The 22,265-nt window shown below is 47.3% G+C and overlaps 1 protein-coding gene across 4 annotated transcripts in view; it reads left to right on the forward strand.

Annotated features, from left to right (window-relative positions):
* GRAMD1B (GRAM domain containing 1B) overlaps positions 1–22,265 on the forward strand; it is a 187,178-nt gene that overhangs the window by 36,313 nt on the left and 128,600 nt on the right. The window contains exons 1-2 of one of the 4 annotated variants that reach the window (XM_055548437.1): positions 10,909–11,064; positions 11,298–11,399. Coding sequence is in view for 1 of the 4 variants with exons in the window: in XM_055548432.1 (XP_055404407.1) it covers positions 11,298–11,399 (102 nt within the window). In the remaining 3 variants the exon portion in view is untranslated. Of the gene's footprint in view, positions 1–10,908; positions 11,097–11,297; positions 11,400–22,265 lie in introns of those variants that run through there. The other 3 variants (XM_055548439.1, XM_055548438.1, XM_055548432.1) reach the window with 3 other exon arrangements.

The raw sequence follows: 22,265 nt of genomic DNA on the forward strand, positions 1-22,265 counted from the left end.
GGGTGTTCTTTGGAAGGAATGATGCTAAAGCTGAAACTCCAGTACTTTGGCCACCTCATGCGAAGAGTTGACTCATTGGAAAAGACTGATGCTGGGAGGGACTGGGGGCAGGAGGAGAAGGGGACGGCAGAGGATGAGATGGCTGGATGGCATCACCGACTCGATGGACATGGGTTTGGGTGAACTCCGGGAGTTGGTGATGGACAGGGAGGCCTGGCGTGTTGCAGTTCATGGAGTCACAAAGAGTCGGACACGACTGAGCGACTGAACTGAACTGAACTGAACTGAAGGTAGCATCTGCATGACCTGGTGTGAAGTTGATGAGGGCGTACATTTCTGTTTGTTTTTTTTTTTTTGAGGACGTGCATTTCTAATTTGACTGCACCCTTAGTTGTGGAGTCAAAGGGAGAGGACAGAAAGATGGTGAATTCAATTTGGGCCATGCTCAGTTTGAGATTCCTGTTGCACCCAAGAGAGTCCAGTACCATGGCAAATGTGCTGTGCTGTGCTTAGTTGCTCAGTTGTGTCCTACTCTTGGTGACCCCACGGACTGCAGCCCGCCAGGCTCCTCTGACTATGGGATTCTCCAGGCTAGAATACTGGAGTGCGTTGCCATGCCCAGCTCTAGGGGATCTTCCCAATCCAGGGATCAGACCCAAGTCTCCCTCACTGCAGATGGATTCTTTACCATCTGAGCCACCAGGGAAGCCCAAGAAAACTGGATTGGGTAGCCTATCCCTTCTCCAGGGGATCTTTCCCACCCAAGAATAGAACTGGGGTCTCCTGCATGCAGTGGATTCTTGACCAGCTGAGCTACCAGGGATGCCCCATGGCAAATGTATGATAATAAAAATAAGTATTACTGAGAACTTCCCATGTGGTCCAGTGGCCAAGAGTCCACCCTCCCAATGCAGGGGCCTGGGTTCAATCCCTGATCAGAGAACTAGATCCCACATGCCACAAGTAAAAATCCCATAGGGCTACATTGAAGATCAGAGGTCCCATGTGCTGGCCAAATACATAAACAAACAAACAAATATATATATATATATATATTTTAAAGTATTATTAACATTTTTGTGGTACTTATTACTTGCCAAGACTTCTATTAAGTGCTTTATATCATTAACTTGCATAGTCCTCCAAACAGGTCTGTGAAGTGACTTTTAAAAGACAAGGGGGCAAGAATGTAAAGAGAGGTTAACAAGCTGCTCTGGGTTACTCAGATTACAAGAGGCAGAGCTGGAACTCAAATCTTAGGTTTGATCTGGAAACCTCTAAGCTGTGTAATAAAGCTTTCTAGTTGTACTAATATGGAAGCTAGTAGCCACATGTAGTTATCAAGTCTTGAAATGTAACTAGTACAACTAAAGTACTGAATTTACAAATATATTTCATTTATTGATTTATTTATTGATGTGAAGAACTGACTCATTGGAAAAGACCCCGATGCTGGGAAAGATTGAAGGTGGGAGGAGAAGGGGACGACAGAGGACGAGATGGTTGAATGGTATCACTGACGCAATGGACATGAGTTTGAGTAAACTCTGGGAGTTGGTGATGGACAGGGAGGCCTGGCGTGCTGCACTCCATGGGGTTGCAAAGAGTCGGACATGACTGAGTGGCTGAACTGAATTTAACTGAGGCATAGAGGTTTCTTCAGTTTTGTTTACTACTCTGTATTTCGTATCTAAATTCTAGAATAATGCCTGATCTATAGTTAGTATTATGGACTTCTCTGGTGGCTCAGACAATAAAGAATCTACCTGCAATGCAGGAGACCCAGGTTCAATCCCTGGGTCAGGAAGATCCCCTGGAGAAGGGAATGGCTACTGCTTCCATATTGAGAATTCCATGAACAGAGGAACCTGCCACAAAGAGTCGGACACGACTGAGCCACTAACGCTTTCATATGGGTATCAGATAATTTATTAAATGAGTGGCTTAATGAGTCCTCGGAAACATTTTAGGACCAAACAGAAGAGTCCACAAAGTTTGCTAAAAAAAGAAGAGAAACCCATAAACCGGATAAAATCCAAGAACCAGCAGATGGTTGTGTCATAGGAGGCAAGAAGGGTTAAGTTTAAAGAATGGGAATAATCATCAGTGGCAGAACTGCCTGGGTGGTCAAATGAGGTTAGGATAGATAAATAACTATTGTCGTTGGCTGGCAGTAACAGAGGTCCTGGTTGATGGCAAGGCAGGGTAAGGGTGTGGTCCAGATTGCAAGAACTAATTCACGAGTCAGTGGTGAAGTAGAAGCAGAGGCCTCCATCTTGGTTGCCCCCCAGAATCACTGGACACTTTTAAAAAATATGTATTCTTGAGCAGGCTCAGACTCTGAATTCATAAATTGGAGGAAGAGGCCAAAGAATCTGCATAGTAAAGCTCCCAGCTTATCCTGGTAGTTTTTTTTTTTTTTAAGTAATTTAAAGTTTATTGATGGCCATAGAAGCTTCCCACGTGGCTCAGTGGTAAAAAATCCACCTGCCGATGCAGGAGACACAGGTTTGATCCCAGGATTGGGAAAATCCCCTGGAGGAGGAAATGACAACCCATTCCAGTATTCTTGCCTGAAAATCCCATGGACAGAGGAGCTGGCGGCCTACAGTCCATAGAGTCGCACAGGGTCGAACATGGCTGAGCACACAGGCACACACACAAAGGAGCCTTAGATGTGATAATGTTTTAAATGTTTTAAGATAAAGAATTTTAAATTACCTAGAAAAATCAGAATAAATGAGATATGCTTGAAATAGGGAGATAAGTATCTTTTCTTTGTTTATTAATAACTGCTTAATCATCACAACACATTAGATGTAAATCTGTGATATTGTGATGAAGTTGGGCAATCACCAGATAATGTGTTCGTTCAATTAAAAAATGGCCCTGAAGGAAAGGAAGGAAGCATAAAGGAGAGATAGGGAGAGATTTTTTTTAAAGTCAGAGACATGGGTATGTTTACAGACAAAAAAGCTATTAAATAGAGAAGTATTGGGAATTCCCTGGCTGTCCAGGGGTTAGACTGTGCTTTGACTGCCGAGGGCGTGGGTTTGATCCCTGGTTTGGGTGCTGTTCAGTTGCCCAGTCGTGTCCAACTCTTTTCAACCCCATGCACTGCAGCCTGCCATGGTTCCCTGTCCCTCTGCATCTCCCAGCGTTTGCTCAAGTTCATGTCCATTGCATCGGTGATGCCATCCTACCATCTCATCCTTTTTGCTCTCTTTTCCTTCTGCCTTCAATCTTTCCCAGCCTCGGTCTTTTTCCAGTAAGTCAGCTGTTCACATCACGTGGCCAAAGTATTGGAGCTCCAACTTTAGCATCTGTCCTTCCAATGAGTATTCAGTGTTGATTTCCTTTAAGATTGACTGATTTGACCTCCTTGCTGTCCAAGGAACTCTCAAGAGTCTTGGATCCCTGGTTGGGGAATTAAAAATCTCATAAGCAGGGCAGCACAGCCAAAAGCAACAGCAAAACCTAAATAGAGGAGTCTAGTGAGTTATAGTGAGTTAAAAGACATTTAGCTGGATTCTGAATCCCTGAATCTTTGACCAGCTACCCACTCTGTTACTTGTTCCCGGGGGAGTCATTAAGCAGAAGCAGTCCCTGCTATCTTTGCAGACATATCATTAATTTTCATGCATAGCATGTAATTTTCTAAGTAGTAGTTGAGAATATTCAGGTATGTTGTATAAAAAGCTGGCAGTCCTTGGCAGTGTCTCAAATCACATCTGTTTACTTTCTTTCTATTATTAGACTTTCTTATAGCCGCTTGCCAGATGACAAACAGAAACTGTTCCCTTTTATCCTCTACTTATTTGCTACCTTATTTATTTATTTATTGCTTATTTGCTATCCTGTACTTATTTTCTCCCCCCAGACACCCTTCTTTCTTAAACTAAAATGGTAGGTGCCAGAGTCATTTCGCAGGTGCATATAATCCAACATGAAAACTCAGGCTTTTGTCGGTGATGGCGTGAGTCTACTTTTCAAGTCAGTGGCTCTCAACATTTTTACCATAAAGGTCTCTTCTGCTGCTCCCTTCCATATATTGGATGTTTCAAAGTATTTATCTGCCAAAGTAACTGTGAATATTAAGTCCAATGAGTGTCCAACATCTCAGGTGCACCTACCAAGGCCCCAGCATAGACCTGTGTGTGCTCAGTTGTGTCTGACTCATTGCAACCCTGTGGCCTGGGGCCTTGCTATGGAATTTTCCAGGCAACAATACTGGAATGAGTTGTCATTTCCTACTCCAGGGGATCTTCCCCACTTCGCCATCGAATCCGAGTCTTTTGGGTCTCCTGCATTGGTAGGGGAATTCTTTACCACTGAGCCACCTGAGAAGCCCAGCATGGGCCTGCTGCTGCTGCTAAGTCGCTTCAGTCGTTTCCGACTCTGTGCGACCCCATGGACCTGACTCTGTGCGACCCCATGGATTGCAGCCCACCAGGCTCCCCCATCCCTGGGATTCTCCAGGCAAGAACACTGGAGTGGGTTGCCATTTCCTTCTCCAGTGCATCAAAGTGAAAAGTGAAAGTGAAGTCGCTCAGTCGTGTCCGACTCTTAGCAACCCCATGGACTGCAGCCTACCAGGCTCCTCTGCACATGGGATTGTCTAGGCAAGAGTGCTGGAGTGGGTTGCCATTGCCATGGCCCTAGATGTTTACACATGGTAAATGGTTACTACCATTTCTAATCCTCATTACAATCTTTAAAGTCATGTATAATATCCTTGTCTGACACTTGGGAAAGTAAAGTAATTTGCCCAGTGTCACTGTGCTAAGTGGCAAAACTTGAATCTTCCAGACTCCAAATCCTGAAGTCAGATGTTGTGATTAGATTACTCACAACTTAATCCTCAGTACAGTTCTACAAGTGGTGTGTTATTGTTCTTATTTTCCAGGGAAATAGGCTGAGAGAGGGTAAATGACTTGTCAAACTTACAGGGCCAAAAAGAAACAAAGCCGGGGGTGAACCTAGGTTTGTCTGTCTCTATAGAGACAGGGCTTCCTTGGTAGCTCGGATGGCTGAGAATCTGCCTGCCACTGTGGGAGACCCAGGTTCAATCCCTGGGTTGGGAAGATCCTCTGGAGAAGGCAATGACAAGCCATTCCAGTATTCTTGCCTGGGAAATCCCATGGACAGTGGAGCCTGGCAGGCTACAGTCTGGGGTCACAAAGAGTGAGACACTACTGAGCGACTAACACTTTCACTTTCAGAGTAATTCTGTTACATCCACTGCTTCAAATAATTTCTTCCCCCACTTTTATTAACCAAAGACATACATCAATCAAAGCCACTCTGAGCTTTTCAGAGCTTCTAATTAGCATAAGATAATTGGTATCAACACACTAAATTGCTCTGATTACAGCCCAAAACAAATGCGAAAAATGAGGCACAGCCTTAGTGTGGGTAAATGTACAGATTCCACCAGGCTCTGGAAATACTAAATGACAGCTCACACATCCCCATAACTGCTTGGAATCTCTGGAATTTCTCAAACCCCTTCTGGGTTTAGGAATCACAGTAGTGTCATCTGGGTAAGAAAGAGTTGTTTCTACTTACAAAGCACCAGCTCAAAAAAGGTGCCAAATTTAATTTCCCTCAGAGTGAGGCGGTACTTTATAGAGGACAAAAGGACACCTTCCCAGTAGCTTGTGTGTTTAGGCTGAACGCCCTTCCTCCAGTGCCCAGGGATGAAGGTGGGTGGGGAAGGGAGACCAGTGGAATCATGGGAATTTACCCAGACTGCATTGCAGAGCTTCCTGCTCTAGCCTGTGAATTTCTGCCTCTGGGGTGTACACTGCCTCAGATGGAGTGGATTTTTTCCAGCCAACGTTCCTGGTTTAGTGTGACCTAGGATAAGCTCCCAGCACTGACTTGCTGGCAGAGAAACAAAACCAGGACTCTGGATTTGATTCACTTCAGCTAGTTTCCCTTAGGAATGTAAAGAAGCATTTCCTCCACCTTATTTGGTAACTCTGTCTGGTGTTTCAAAATTGAATTTCTATAGTGAATTTTATCAGCAGCTTGAATTTATAACAGGAGAGACTTTTAGTCTTCCTCCTGCCTTTTCTAGCTCTTCTGAGGAAAAGGCAAAACACGGTTGCTTATACAACTGCTTCCTTGCATTGTTAAGCTGACTTTGGGTCATCTGGTGCCCAGGCTAAATCACCCCAAATCAGACTTTCTGACAAAATATTTTCATCTGTGAGCAACCTCTGCTGGCCTTCCTCCAAGTTCTTCTTACCTTCCGTAAGCTGCAGAACCCACGCTGGTCACCTGCCCCTCCAAGGCCTTGACTGAAATGCAGTCACTGTGGGTGTAGCCCTTGACCCTCCAGCCTCCCACGTGCATGCATGCCTGCTAAGTCACTTCAGGAATCTTCTGACTCTTTGGACTGGAGCCCACCAGGCCCCTCTGTCCATGGGATTCTCCAGGCAAAAATGCTGGAGTGGGTTGCTGTTTCCTCCTCCAGGGGATCTTCCCCCCCCCAGGGATCAAACTCCTGTCTTTTTTGTGTCTCCTGCATTGGCAGATGGACCACTGAGCCACCAGGGAAGCCCCAAGCCTCCCACACTCCTCTGTAAACACTCTGCTCTGATGGTGGCTTTTCTTCATGACCTCAGAAGCCTGGCAGATTGATGTAGAGGGCAGGGCAAGCTGCCCAGTGTCCAGGTAGCCTGTATCATTTGAAAAGGCTCATATAAGAGAGGAGCTGAGAGGTTTTTTGTTTTGTTTTGTTTTCTGAGAGAGAGGCCATATCTGAATCTCTGGAAAGTCTGCTCAACAAAGATCATTTCATGGAGTTGAGTGGAGGATGGGAGTGGTTGGCCTCTATCTCACCTTTAAAGATGGTGGTGAAAAAAATGTTCTGAAAATGGGAGGAGAGAGGACCAGGCTCCTTCTGTTGGAGGAGGAGCCTGTGCACTCTGCAGCGGTTGCTGCCATGGGTTTACCTGGAGGCCTCCTGTCTCACCTTCACCTCTTCACTGTGTTGCCTCAAGTCCCCCAGGACAAGTGTCTGCGACCTGTGGCCTTTCACCCTGTGGCCATTGCTGCATCGCAGTACTCAGTGAAGGTTAATTAATTAATATGTGGTCTGTGTTTGGTGAGTTGAACTGAACCAGAACCCTCTCTTCTGCTCATCCTGAATCTGTTTGAATTTCAAGTGTCAGCAAAAAACCCTTGCTGTTGAGTCAGTTTTCTCTTACCAGCCCCGGAAGGAAATGATCTTCCTCTGGTCTTTGTTTCTGTAGCATTTAATATTGACTTCTAAGAGCTGTCATTTTCTACTTTTAAATGTAGTTTATATTGACTCTTACTTTCCAGATTGTAAGCATGTTGAGAGATGTTTGAGATCAGACAGAGATCCTTGTCTGATTCATGACTTTATTTTCCATGACCCACAAAATGATGCCTTACACATAATCATAGCATTTGATGGGCTTCCGGTGTTGCCCGACTGGTAAAGAACCTGGCTGCCAGTGCAGGAGATGCAAGAAACAAGGGTTTGACCCTTGGGTTGGGAAGATCCCCTGGAGAAGGAAATGGCAACCCACTCCAGGATTCTTGCCTGGAAAATTCCACGGACAGAGGAGCATGGTGAGCTACAGTCCATGAGGTAACAAGGAGTCGGACACGACTGAGCACGCACACACACAGCCGTTAATATGTGCCAAACACTGTTCTTGATATTTCTTTAATTCTTGGAATAGCTTTGTATTCTTTAATCCTTATGATTGTTAAGAACTGCCATAACATCTGTCTTCATTTTGTAGGTAAGGAAAACACTGTTCAATAAGTTGCTCAGAGTCGTGATAGTAGGAAGTGGAAGATAATCTGAGGCAGAATATTCTAAGGTCTAAACCTAACCTTGATGCTGCCTCTTCTTCATATATGTGCACTTAGAGGGCATTATAAATAGTTGTTGAATGCATGCAGTTGATATTTCTTAGTTGCTTAGAACCAATAAATAGTTTGAAGGTGATCCATGGTTGCTTTTACCTCCACTTTCTGAACTGTTTTCTAAGCAATGGGAAGGCCAGAAGGGGGCGCCAGAAGGTTGGTTCTAGTTTTGGTTTCAGAGGCTGGATGGGGTTGGCTGCCTTCAGGTTCTGGTTTGGAAGACGGCAGTGCCATCTAGTGGGATAACTTGTTAATGTCAGCTCAGTTATTTTTCTGAAACCCTGGTTCTTGCCATTTGGTTCTGGGAGCTCCCTTTTTAGGCTTCCCAGGTGGTGCAGTGGTAAAGAATCTGTCTGCCAATGCCAGAAATGAAGGTTCAGGAAGATCCCCTGGAAGAGAAAATGGCCATCCACTCCACTGTTCTTGCCTGGAATATCCCGTGGACAGAGGAGCCTGGCAGGCTATATAGTCAATGGGATCACAAAGGATCGGACACGAATGAGCAGTTTTGATAGCCCAAGGGAAGGTAGAGTGAGAAGGAAGAACAGCCCATTATAGTTTAAATGGAGTCAAGTTTAATTTCTTCCATGAAGAGGCTGTAGTGCTGAGCATGGTCATTGAGTTGGTGGAGCCCCTTTGGGTTTTAGATAGTGTGAAGCATGGGGCTCCAGACACCCCTCCTCCCTACTCTCCACATGTGCTGCCAGAGATGTAGACTGATATTCCTCTCTCTCTCTTTTTAGTATATTATTTTGGTATTCCTCTCTTGATAATGGGTCTGCTTTGGAATTTGAGTTCTAGTCATCTGTGGGTTGCCTGCTGTAGCCTTAACACCTATCCTAGGTTGTATAGAGGAGGATACTTGATCCATATGACAGGTCAGTCCCAATGTAAAAAAGTCCAGTGGGTCAGCAACATGATAGCATAATTTGTTATGAGTTTTTTTTTAATTCATTTATTTTTAATTAAAGGATAATTACTTTACAGTCTTGTGTTTGTTTCTGCCATACATCAATATGAATCAGCCACAGATATACACATGTCCCCTTCTCCCACCTCCTACCCCATCCCACCCTTCTAGGTTGTTACAGAGCACTTGTTTCAGCTCCCTGAGTCATACATCAAATTCCCACTGGCTCTCTATTTTATATATGATGGAGTGTATGTTTTTAAACGGCAAGTCGAATGACGAGGAGCCATTCTGTAGGGAATGAATGGCAAAAAAAAGTGCTCTGTGCACACACTTTGTTCTGCCAGGCAACTGGAAGCTTCGTATGTGGCGCTTTTCTGATTTCTGGCATGTGTGTGTGTGTGTGTGTGCGTGAGTGTGTATTTGAAAATGTGTTGTAAATTGCTTCTGAGTTCATTTACTTCTTGCTGAAAGATGGGATTATGAGAGCATGGTTATAAAATCACTTGCTTCTTTGATGGAAAGAAGGCACTTCGACCAGCGCGTACCCTGTGAGAACGTTCAGAGTTTGCTGTCTGCTGGGGATCTAGTCTAAGGACTATACGGTGTAGAGATCAGTGCTTTTTATGGCTGTAAACTATCCAGCAGAACAAGGGAACAATATTGGTCCTACTGGGCCTGCGTTAGAGTGACATGTATGGTAATAACAATTTATTATTAATAGAATTTATACAAAACAGGGGTTTGCTAACATTTTCTGTAAGGGGTCATACAGTAAATATTCAGGCTTTGTGGGACTAATGGCCTCATTGCTGCACTTAATTCAGTTCTGCCTTAACTACACAGCTCAGCCCTTGTAGCAAGAGCAGTCCTACTATGTAAATAAATGAGGGTGGCTGTGTTCCAGTAAACCTGTATTTAGGACATATAATTTTGAATTTCATGTAATTTTCATGTGTCATGAAATATTATTATCATCAAAAAAATTTTTTTTAATTCCCAACCATTTAAAAAAGCGAGCACCATTCTTAGCCTGCAGGGGCTCCAGATTTGGCCAGGGGGCTATGGCTTAAGGACTCTTGATTAGATACCTGGGGTACTTAATAATTAGCAGTTAGTACAATGACTGATCACCAGCTTTGGGTTCAGCTAGTATCATAAGATGTCCAAACAGCTTTTCTTTCTCTTGAGTAAGATAAATGACTGTTGAATTCCACATAACTTTAAAGTAAGTGTCATGCATGGAATGTGCACTGTTTGGAAGAGAATTTCCAGACAGAGGCAGAATGAGAGAATAGAGTTTATTGGTCTTTGAACAGCTGACCAGCTCATGGGAGAACTGACCCCTTTCACAGGCTAGTAGCCAGTTTTTATAGCCTTGATGCTTTCGAATTGTGGTGGTGGAAAAGACTTCAGAGTCCCCTGGACAGCAAGGAGATCAAACCAGTCAATCCCAAAGGAAATCAACCCTGAACAGTCATTGGAAGGTCTGATGCTGAAGCTGAAGTTCCAGGACTTTGCCGACCTGATGTAAAGAGCCAACTTATTGGAAAAGACCCTGAAGCTGGGAAAGATGGAGGGCAGGAGAAGGGGGCGCAGAGGATGAGATGGTTAGATAGCATCACCAACTCAATGGACGTGAATTTGAGCAAACTCTGGGAGATAGTGAAGGACAGGGAGGCCTGGTGTGCTACAGGTCACAGGATTGCAGAGTCACACAGTTTAGCAACTGAACAACAAGGCAGAGAATATTCCTACTGGAAGGGTGGATATTTTACCTAATACGGGGTCAAGGGCCTAGCAAGTTTAGATCCGGAGGCTCCTGGCAACAGTTGCTATGGGGCTTGGGAAATTCTGGAGATTTTTATCTTGTGACCTTAGTACAGGGCTCCACGGTATGCACTTTAAGAACTCTGTGAACTGAAGCTCCATAATCATCATGCCTCCAGGGCTTTAAGGAGTGAAGAGACTCCACCTTCTAATCCCTCTGCTCACCCTCCTTGCCGGCCCTCCCAGGAGGGGAAGAATCCTGCCAGGTGGCCCCAGGCCCCATCAGGTCTCAAGTCTTTGTCCTGCTGGAATTCCCCTCTCCTTCCCCCACCGCCACCCCTTCCCTTCCTGCCCCATTGGCTGTGCCCGCAACTGTGGGTCTCAGGTGATGGGGTTCTCCTGCAGATCTAGAGGCCCAGGGACAGAGAATGCCAGAGGCACTTGCTCCATGAACCTGGCCTGGGAAGAACCAGGTAATAGGTCAGGATCTTCCCAGGAGCTTTAGGTAGGATGGGTGGGGTTTTCAGAAGGTCTCAGTTCCACTGCCTGCCAGTTATGTCCTCTGTGTCAACTTCCATGGCAGGGGGAGGGAACGTATACCTTTAAAATGTTGTAACCCTGTTTCCCTGTCGAGTGGAGTCTCGGTGCTCACCCAGGGTTGAGAAAGGAGGCAAACGTTAACGGTTCACATCCTGTCTTTCCTCAGCAGCCAGCAGAGCAGCCAGCAGAGCAGCCAGCAGAGCAGCCAGCAGAGCAGCCATGACGATGACTCCAGCAGGTTCCTGAGTCCTCACGTGCGGGAAGAAAGGTGAGATCACATAGCCGGGGAGGCCGGGAGGCCAGCAATGACAGGGGACAGGGAAGATGTTTGAGGAAGATCAAGTTTCTGCCAGAAGTGAGAACCATGAGAAACTGCAGAGGAACAGAAGCTGGCCTGACCTCCGTGTTCCAACATGGGTCAGAAAGAGAACGCTGCCCCCTCGACCTGAAAGGGGACTGGTTCTAAAGGCTTTGGGTGCTCAGCAGAGGGAGAAGTCAGTGTGTGGAAACCAAGTCTGTTGGAAAGATGTCGGAGTGGGACCTGAGGTGCCCTGTAAAGGTTGGGAATGCTGTGGATCTGGAGAGGGAAAGGGTGTTTCCAAGCCTGAGGGAAACGGCGTGGCCTGGGATGGTGTGTGTGTCATTAGAGTGGTACCTGAAAGCTGGGCTTGCCTCTTGCTGGGTGTCAACCAAAAGATACTGCCAAGTCAAAGATCCGGAGAAGGGGACTTCTGCTAAAGCTAGGGGTACATGCATATTCATGCAGGCGCTTGAATGGAGGAGAATTCAGCATAGAATTGGGACAAAGGTCAACAGAGTTCAGGCTCTAGTTGAATGAAGTCAGGAGGGTCCTTCCATCCTCCACCTGGGTGGGGGCCTTAGTTCCTGCAGAGCTTGCAGACTTGTATCAGATGATTATGTGTAGTCCTTGATGGGGGTGGGGGGTTGGAAACTAGGACTGTGTTTCCTGACTGATTTTCCTTTGTCCCTGTCTTCCCTTACTTCTCTTAAGCTTCTTGGATCACAGAATGGCTTCTCTTAATGTCAAGAAAGCCATTCCTGGGACCCCAGGGTACTTGGTGGTAAAGAAGCCACCTACAGTGCAGGAGGCACAGGAGATTCAGGTTTGATCCCTGGGGTGGGAAGATCCCCTGGAGGAGGAAATGGCAACTCACTCCCATATTCTTGCCTGAAAAATTCCAGGAACAGAGGAGCCTGGAAGGCTACATACAGTCCATGGGGTCACAAAAAGAGTCAAGATACAACAGAACACGCATGCTTAAGAGGCTGGGACCTTCTCTTTAGATTTATAAAGCTTTATGTCTCTTGCTATAGTTCTCAGTTCTGTGCTTATTACTAACCATGATTGACAGTTAAGCTCATCAATTTAGGTGGAGGCATGGGACACCCCCGCAGAAGGCAATGGCACCCCACTCCATTACTCTTGCCTGGAAAATCCCATGGACGGAGGAGCCTGGTAAGCTGCAGTCCATGGGGTTGCTAAGAGTCGGGCACGACTGAGCGACTTCACTTTCACTTTTCACTTTCATGCATTGGAGAAGGAAATGGCAACCCACTCCAGGCAAGTATTCTTGCCTGGAGAATCCCAGGGACAGAGGAGCCTAGTGGGCTGCCATCTACGGGGTCGCACAGAGTCGGACACGACTGAAGTGACTTAGCAGCAGCAGCATGGGACACCCCTGGTGGCTCAGATGGTAAAGAATCTGCCTGTAATACAGGAGACCTGGGTTCACTGCCTGGGTTGGAAAGTTCCCCTGGAGATGTAAATGGCAACCCACTCCAGTATTCTTGCCTGGAAAATTCCATGGACAGGGGAGCCTGATGGGGTTAGCCCATGGGGTCGCAAAGAATCGGACACAACTGAACGACTAACACTTTCATTTTCTTCATGGGGTCTCCAAGGGACAGAGACTAATCACTTTCATCAAGATGCTTGATCAGTTATGATCCGATGGGAGTTCCCTCAGTCTCTATGAGGCAGGAGATATTAGATGGGCTGCAGGTTAGACATTTACAACTGGCCCCTGGGTGCCCCGGGGTGACAAAAAGATGGGCTGCAGGCCCAACACTCATTCCCAGGCCCCGGTTTACATTTTCTGAGCCAGGAGACAGATGCGCTCCAGGCTACAAGTTTGTGGCCAGACTCCTATCTACATTTTGAGATCTACACCTCGATAAAAGAAACGACAGGAATAGGGTGAATAACATGACATTGGACGCTTTTATGGTAGGAACAGAGCTAAGCCCTATTAGAAGATCAAGACGTCATACATTTCCATCCTTGGGGCAAGGGAGAAACTACACTTGCACAAGAGGTGTAACGAGGCCAAAAAGGCAGGGGGTGCCAGGCTCTAAGAGTTCTTGCGGTCTGCCTCCCATATGCCTCTGGGATGAACTCCATCTTCACTGAGCGGTATGATCCCACCTAGGGGAGGGTCCCTAGACAAATTAGCTGCGGGGGGTGGGGGGAGGCGGGGTGGGCTGGGGCTGGTCAAAACAAGATTGACTAAGAAGCAGACAAAGACCAGGAAGACTGGCCCCTCACAAAGGATTTAAACCTCCCAAGGCACAACTCTAGCAACTGAATGGAGTTTGCCCATGTGCTCTGCCTTTCTAATAAACACTTTACTTCCTCTACCTCATTGCCTGATTTCTCCTTTCAAGGTAGACAAGGACTGGGGACTTAGATTCTAGCCACTAGTCCCTGTGGTCTATCAGTTAAGATTCCTGGTTTCCACCCAGGTGACCAGGCTTTGATTCCTGACCAGGGAATTAAGGTCTTGCTTCCAGCTGCTGGTCACTACTTTGTGCCTCTGAAATCATCTAGAGTGGCCTTCACCCTCTTTTCAGTGCTCCCTGGATTTCAACAACCCATGTTTCCAAAATTGGAAGGGTCGTAGAGTTCCCCAGCACAACTCCCTTCCCCATGTTGTGCGGTGAACATCCCCGGAAACTGTCCATTTCTCATCATCATGCCTTCAGTTGATCGGCAACTTCTTAGTTCTCTATTTTATCTCTGCCGCTTGCTATGTTCCTGGGAGAGATGAATAGGTGTCGACTTGCACAGACTCTACAGCATGTTTTTCCCACGGCTCCTTGCTAACTAGAGTCAGCCTTGATTTTGTTCAGTACTTCGGATTGTACGCTGATAAAAGTGATATTTTAGCTGTTTCTCTGCCCCCTCCCACAACCCAAATGAAATGTTATGGATGATCTCTCCTCCAAACCTCTGCTCAGAAAAATCCTTTAAATGTCTTCCCTGGTCCTTTCATCCTCATCCCTGGCCCACTGACAGCCCCTTGAGCTCTTCATGGTAGTGTTGGATATAGTTTTGCCCTAGCTCACTTTGGGCAGTGTGGGAAACAGAGAAGGCCACGAGCTGAAGGATGCTTCTGTGGTGGTCCCTGTGGACCCCTGCCCTGGAAACTCAGGACTGGTGTGTGCTCACCATGGTCTTTCTGAATGAATTCGGTTTTTCCTTCACAGTCAGTGGGTTCTCCTGGAGAGAACGAGTCCTCAGAGTGCTAATTAATCACTCAGCCGCAGCTCGGAACAAACCTTTACACCCTGCACCTAATCCTTCCTCCAGCAGGTTTCTGACCAATTAAGAGACTCTCTGGGGCGTTTCAGATGTTGGCCTGTGATATGCTGGCCTAGAGCAAGTGTGAGATCTGAACCCTGGGGAGAGGGAACCTGACTTGTGCTCATTGCTCTGGGCCCAGTTTGATGGACAGCGCACCCTGATGGTTACGATGGCATTTCCCACACCGGCCAGTGTAGTGCCTGGCCAGTGCAGTGGGTAATACGGACCCTTTTCTGTGGCTGCTCTAATTCTGCAAACCACATTGTCAATTGCAGAATGAAGGATTGTTTCATAGAACAGACAAAAAAAAAATTGATTTTTCTGTTTTAAAGATCAAAATTATAATCCTTCAGTATGAAATAACTTTCCACTGGTTAAATGAAACATTGATTTTTCTTTTTTCTTGTAAAAGGTTTAGAATGGATATCATATTTAGAGATAAAATAGCTACTGTACTGTAATCTTTATAAAATCCACATTGGGACTTGCCTGGTGGTCCAGTGACTAAAACTCCAACCTCCCAGTGCAGGGGGCCTGGGTTTGATCCCTGGTCGGGGAACTAGATCCCACATGCCTCAACTAAAGATCTCGTATGCCTCAACTAAGACCCAGTGTAGCCAAACAAGCAGGTAAATAAAAATAAATATTTTTTTTAAGTCTGTATACTGCAGAGAGGGAAATGCCTTAATAAGACATCCAAACGGAAGGGCTTCTGAGAATTTATTTTCCTCATTCACATCAGCTTCTATCCAGAAAGGAAAAAAGCCTTTGGAACCATGATGGGGGGCAGAGTCCCCAGCCCAGGAAGTAGCTGCAGAGAGACAGTCACTTCCTGGGCAGGAGTGCCAGGGAGAAGTGTTGATTTTAGAGAATCAGTTTGTTGGAAACAGAGATTGTCTCAGAGATAAGAATAATCCCCTCAGGTTTCTGTATGAAAGCAGACTAGATCTAGCTTCCTCAAAGTATGTGTACCATGGACTTTGGGATGCTGATCCAGTTTCATGCTTCGAGGTGAAGCCAGGGGTGCATTTACAAAACAGTAGTTCTCAGGACCAAACTGGACCAGTTGGTAAAGGTTTCCCAGGTCCCTAGTTTTTTTTTGTTTTTTTTTCAATCTTCTCTATTTGTTTGCTTATTCAAACTACACCATTGATAAAAATATTTTTTAATATATTTATTTACTTGGGTGTACTAGGTCTTAGTTGCAGCACACAGGATCTTTTAGACGCAGCCTGTGAGGTCTTTCGTTACGGCATGTGGGATCTAGTTTCCTGACCACGGATGGAACCTGGGCCCCCTGCATTGGAAGCACAGACTCTCAGCCATTGGACCACCAGGGAAGTCCCCACTAAGTCTTTATTTAGTACATTTCACCCAGTGTCAGGACCTTTCATACAAAGCCACAAGCATAGAAAAAAGAGATGTTTCACTAAGGACCGTTTCTGTACAGGATGTTAGTCTCAACAGAACGTGATCTCAGTTGAACCAGGAAGCCTTTTCATAGTAGGAAAATGAGACGTGGACAGGGCTGGAGTGCAGCTGAGGACCAAGGCAGGGCTACATGCATTCACATGCCGGCCTGGTTGCCACAAACCTACGTGAAGTGTTTACAAGATGCTGGAGCCTGCCATAGTCAGGCTGCTGGAAGAATAGAGCCTGGCCCTCTGCCGCTTGGCCCTGAGAGATGCAGGCAAGAGCGAGAGCCTCAGTCAGCAGACCTAGTTTTGTCTTCTGTGTTGACTGTGCATTTTTAAAAGCATTTTACTCAGCTTTTCTGAACCTTAGTTTCATCACTTGTAAAAGCCTTTTCTTGTAAAGAGTACATGAGATAGCATGTGTTGAGTGCCTGGTGCTTAGTAGGTGCTTAGTAAGTGGTAGCTGCCAGTACTCTGATGGTTTTGGCTATTGTGAGTTTTTACTGTCAGTTTTTTCTTTTAATATTAATTTATTTATTTGGCTGTGCTGGGTCTTGGTTGCAGCATGTGGGATCTAGTCCTTTGACCAGGGATCAAACCCAGGCCCCCTGCATTGGGAGCACGGAGTCTTAGTCACTGGACCACCAGGGAAGTCCCTTTACTATCACTTTCTTCACAGATCTATGCTCTTCTGTCGTTGAAGAAACAGAGACAGAAAGAATGTGTAGAATATTGATCATCTACAAAATATCAGATACTGATCCTAAGGATAAATAGAATAAGGCATGACATTTGCTCTCAGGAACCTTCTTATCTTTCAGTGACACATATCTATAAGAAAGTAAGTATAATGTAATAATTGACAGATGGCACTTTGTCTCATAGAATTTCATTGTAATAGAACTAAAGAATTTGTTTTCTAATGTACCTAATCTGTGCAGAGACTCTTACGTACACTTTTAAATATAAACCTCTCAACAGCCCTTTCAAATAGATGCTATTATTATGTTTATATTGGAGTTTAGAGAACTTAAGCTCGGTGGAGTTAAGAAATTTGCCTGAATAGAACAATGTAGGTCCTCCACATAGGGTAGGATGGGGGAGGAAGGAGGGAGAGGGCGGTGGTATCCAGAAAGACTCCACGGAGGGGGCTGTGCTTCAGCTGAGAGCTGCAAGGGGAGTAGGAGTCTGTCACATGGCAGCGTTCCTAGGCGTGGGAACAAGATGTACATAAGCCGGAGGTGTGAGAAAGCAAGGCGTGCTCAGGAATGGCAAATACTTCAGTATGGATGCCAACAATGGCCCAGGAGTGGGGGTAGCTAGCTAGTGGCTGGAGATCATCTTTGTACAGGTAGGCAGGTGCCTGATCATGTATCATCCTGCCAGGATGGAGTGGACTGTATTTATAGAAGAGGGAAGAGAGTGAGGTCTCTCCCAGGTATCCTTGTGAGAAAAATCCTCTTGGTCCTTGTGTGAGAGATGGATTCAAGGAACAAACACTGGAAGCAGATAGACAAGGAAAGTTGTTGTGCTCAGTTGTGTCTGACTCTTTGTGACCCCATGAACTGCAGCATGCCAGGCTTCCTTGTCCTTCATCATCTCCCGGAGTTTGCTCAAACTCATGTCCAGTTGAGTCAGTGATGTTATCCAATCATCTCATCCTCTGCTGCTCTCTTTTCCTGACCTCAATCTTTCCCAGCATCAGGGTCTTTTCCAGTGAGTCGGCTCTTGCCATCAGGTGGCTGAAGTACTGGAGCTTCAGCTTCAGCATCAGTCCTTCCAGTGAATATTCAGTTGATTACCTTTAGGATTGACTCCTTTGATCTCCTTGCAGTCCAAGGGACTCTCAGGAGTCTTCTCCAGCACTACAGTTCAAAAGCATCATTTCTTCACCGCTCAGCCTTCTTTCTGATCCAGCTCTCACACCATACATGACTACTGGAAAGACCATACCTTTGACTATATGGACCTCTGTCGGCAAAGTGAGTGTATGGCAGAGAAAATACAAGCTTATATGTGTATTGAAGAAAGGGAACATGGTTTCATGAGGAAACATATCAAATAAATTGGGCCAGGACCAAAGTGGGGGTGGTGAGAGAGTGTGGTGGATGAACTAAGGCCAGAAGGATGAGTCTGAGATGGGAGGGAAACAGTGAGAGGAGGCAGATGATGAGACGAGATGAGAGGAGCTTGGTTGGCCACGACAAGGACTTGAGTCTTGATGCTCAGAGCACTAGGAAGCCATCGAAGTTTTAAGAAGGGAGCCGATGGGGTCAGATCTGATTCTAGATAGATTGCAACTTGGGGAAAGGATGTACAGTTAGAAGGCTGTTAGAATAGTTCAGACGAAGGGCTGGATGTTGGTGGCTTGGATGTGGGATGCTGGTTGTTGGGGGTCGGGGGGAAAGTAGGTGAGTTCCAGGCACATTTAGGGGATAAAACGTCCTCAACTTGTGATGCCCTGGACAAGGGGTGTGAGAGGGGGAGGTCTTCAGAGTTGGTCCTAGGATTCTGTCGTGCTCTGCTGGGTGGTGCCTCTGCTGAAAGATAAGGAAACGGGTTTGGAGGAGGTGAGAAGAGATTGATCTAGATCAGAGGTGAGAGGACTAGTCTAGAATAGGAGAGAATAGTGGATGTGGGTGCAGGTGAGTTCACAGGTGAGGAGGAGGTGAGGAGGAGGTGAGGAGGTTACTAACAGCGGCACCCCTTTTCTGTGTGTAATAGGAAAAAAGATCAGCTCCTACGACCAAAGAAGGTGGAGTGTAGTAAGAGGCTTGGGTGTTGTTAATTTATGGATTTCTTATATCACTTCTTCTCTGATGAGCTTCAAAGAAGTGCATGTCTTACTAGAACTTGCCCTCACTTCTCCGAGTTAAGGTAGGGAAGGCAGGTTTTATCACATCTGTTTTCTAGGCATAGTATTTAGCAGGCTGTGGTTAATCCTGCCTGGCACGTGCCCTGTGCTGTGCACTCTTTGGTTCACTTATCCATCTCCCCTCTAGCCTGGGAGACCCTGGAGGACACAAACGGTATCTCGTATGTGGCACAGGGTAAGTGCTCAGCAGCAGATGTTTGTGGAATGGATGAATGAACCAACAAGAAACCAACGCAGTTGGAATTGGAGCTCCTGGGGTTGGAGCAAGGCCAGAAAGCAAGCCCGTTTCTTCCAGCTCAGGTCTGGCCATTGGAATAGCTAGCCTCCTATCAGAAGGAAAGATGTTTTCAGTTTCTGTCCCAGAAATTGTTCCCAAATCCTGTATCTCCAGGGCACTCTAGCCCCATCTACCCGCCTGGCTGCCGAATTCCCCATGGCCCCGTGGACACTCAGGTGATCTCCCCGGTCAGCTCCCTCACCAGGAGGAAAGAGCCAGGAGTAACAAACCCTCTGGGAGCGGTGCCCATGCTCCCCCCACCCAACCCCCCTTCCAGCAGCTGACATCACATGCAGGTACAGCTCCATCCTCCCTGTCTGAGGACAAAGGAGGAGAGGAGACTCACCAAGTGCCCGGAGCGCTGCCAGATGTGGGAGGGTGGAGGAGGGCTTGGGCCGCGGGCAGGGGGCATCCCGGTTAGGTCGGAGCCTGAGGCCCTCCCAGCCCAGGCCCTCCGCCCACCTGTGTTCTGTGTGGAACCTCAGGGCGGGGAGAGTTCGGCTACAGGGGCCAGGTCGACAGCTGGAGGAGCTGCACGAGCAGCGGCCCTAGAGCGAGCCCCCAGCCCGCGAGGTCCCTGTGGCCATGTGCTGGGCTCCCCCCTGAGCCCAGCATGGTGCAGACCCTGCGCTCCCAGACGGTGTCTTGCAGCACGGCTGTGAAGCAGGCCTGCCACCACCACGTCTCCTCCTTGAGGAAGAAGCTGTCCTTTCTACGAGCCAAGTAGGTGCAGGGCCCCTGGATGGAGATCAGGGCACGAGGATGTGGCCCTTGGCTGGTTTGGGGTGACCCGGGGCTTGTCGCAGAGGCGGGAGCGCTGTGGGGTTGTCTGCCGTGTTTGGGGATGTTGCAGTTCCTTGCTGGGTGACAGGTCCCCAAGAAGGAGTATGGTGTGTTGGCAGAGGCTGAAGGTGAAGGATGTGGGGTGCAATGAATGAGGCTGTGCGCTCCTTGGAGGATGCCTTGCTTGAGTGGACCTTGTCTCCAGGCAGCTTCCTTCGCTCTCTGGGTTCTTCATGCCCAGCCAGGGATCATTATTTTCCTTTTTCATGGTAAATTACTTCACTTGGTAAAGAACTCGGGGTTCCCAAGAGAAAGAAAGGTGAGAGAGAGAACGATGTGTTCTGCCTGATTTAGGGGTGATCTCTGGGGTCTTCGGGGGTGTTAATTTCCTTCCAGTGATAGGGACCTGTGCATAGGGACCTTTGGGGGTGTTGCCTTTGTGTGTTCACATCATATCTGCTCACCGGGGACTTCTCTTGAGAAGGTGCCGAGGAGGTCCAAGCCTAAGCCAGGTGCGTGGCTCGTTGTGCTAACGTGGGCTTTGAACCTGGCAGAATCGTGGGGTGGTGTCTCATTGCCAAACACACTGTACCTTGGGCTTTGTGACAGGAAGAGGGGAGGAGGTTTTCTGGAGGAGAAAGAGGTCCCGAGTTCTAGGATCAGAGTTAAATTCAGGGGCTGGTGGACATTGGAGAGAGAGGGGAGGCATGTAAGCTTATGGACAGTTGTGATTTGTTGTGAAGAGAAACACAGTAGTGAGGACTAGGAAAGACAGGGCAGATGGGTGAGGGGAGGACAGGGAGAACAGAGATAGGGAGAGGCTCGGTGCGTCTCAGAGGTAGGTACGGTCTGGAAGTGGTCAGTGATGGTCTGGATTCTTTCCCACACGCACCTGCGCTCCAGCGTGGATGCCCACGAGTGTTCAGCCATCTGTTGACAAGGGTGCTCTTCCCAGGGAGCTTTCAGGTGGAGGTTTGAGGCTGGGGAACAGAGAGACCCAGTCCTCACTCTCAGGTGGTGGCCCCCCGGGTACCAAGGACCCAGTGCTGTGGGCACGCGGCAGACCCCCAGCGGGCCATGGCAGAACCCTGTGGTGTTGGTGGCAGGGACAGCAATCTCTGTCCAGTGGTCACATGGGACTCAGGACTGCACTTTGAAGACGAAAGGATGACCTCAGATTAAATCCGGACTCTACCACCTACTGGCTGTGGTGCTTTCACAGCATCATCTTATCCTCTCTGCATCAAGTGGAGATAACTGTACCTGCTTTATGGAGGTTGTGGGGATCACAATGAGATAAAATGGGAGAAACACTTGGTACTCTGTCTGGCATGCAGGAAATGGTAGCTTCTGTTGGAACTGCCGTCGGCTCAGGCCACCCCTGGGAGCTGAGAGGAAGGTCAGCTTGGCACTCAGAGAACCATAGCTGGAGACTTGGTCAGAGTGAGTCTAGGAGAGGTGGCGTTTGATGACTCCTTAGTCACCCAGGGAAGCCAGTCAAGTCGACTCCAGTCCTCAGCCTCCCAGCTTTCTTTATGTGTGTGTGTGTGTGTGTGTGTGTGTGTGTGTGTCTCCGACTCTCTACAGCCCCATGGACTGCAGCCTGTCAGGCTTCTCTATCCATGGGGTTTTCCAGGCAAGAATACTGGACTAGGTTGCCATTCCCTTCTCCAGGGCATCCTGCTGACTCAGGGATTGAACCCCATGTCTCCTGCATTGCAGGCAGATTCTTTACCACTGAGCCACCGGTGAAGCCCAGCTTCCTTTACATGTTGGCACTGCTGCTGCTGCTGCTAAGTCACTTCAGTCGTGTCCGACTCTGTGCGACCCCATAGACGGGCAGCCCACCATTCTCCCCCATCCCTGAGATTCTCCAGGCAAGAACACTGGAGTGGGTTGCCATTTCCTTTTCCAATGTAGGAAAGTGAAAAGTGAAAGTGAAGTCACTCAGTTGTGTCCGACCCTCAGGGACCCAATGGACTGCAGCTTTCCAGGCTCCTCCGTCCATGGGATTTTCCAGGGAGGAGTACTGGAGTGAGGTGCCATCGCCTTCTCCTACATCTTGGCACTAATGGTTTCTTAATTGTATTTATTTGTTTACTTGGTTGTTTGTCTCCCCAGCTTGTCCTAACCTTCGTGAGAGCAGGGACTGTTGGTTTTATTTGCTAGTCGTACCCAAC

Source organism: Bubalus kerabau, chromosome 15 (assembly GCF_029407905.1).
Source record: "Bubalus kerabau isolate K-KA32 ecotype Philippines breed swamp buffalo chromosome 15, PCC_UOA_SB_1v2, whole genome shotgun sequence".
Lineage (NCBI taxonomy): Eukaryota > Metazoa > Chordata > Mammalia > Artiodactyla > Bovidae > Bubalus > Bubalus kerabau.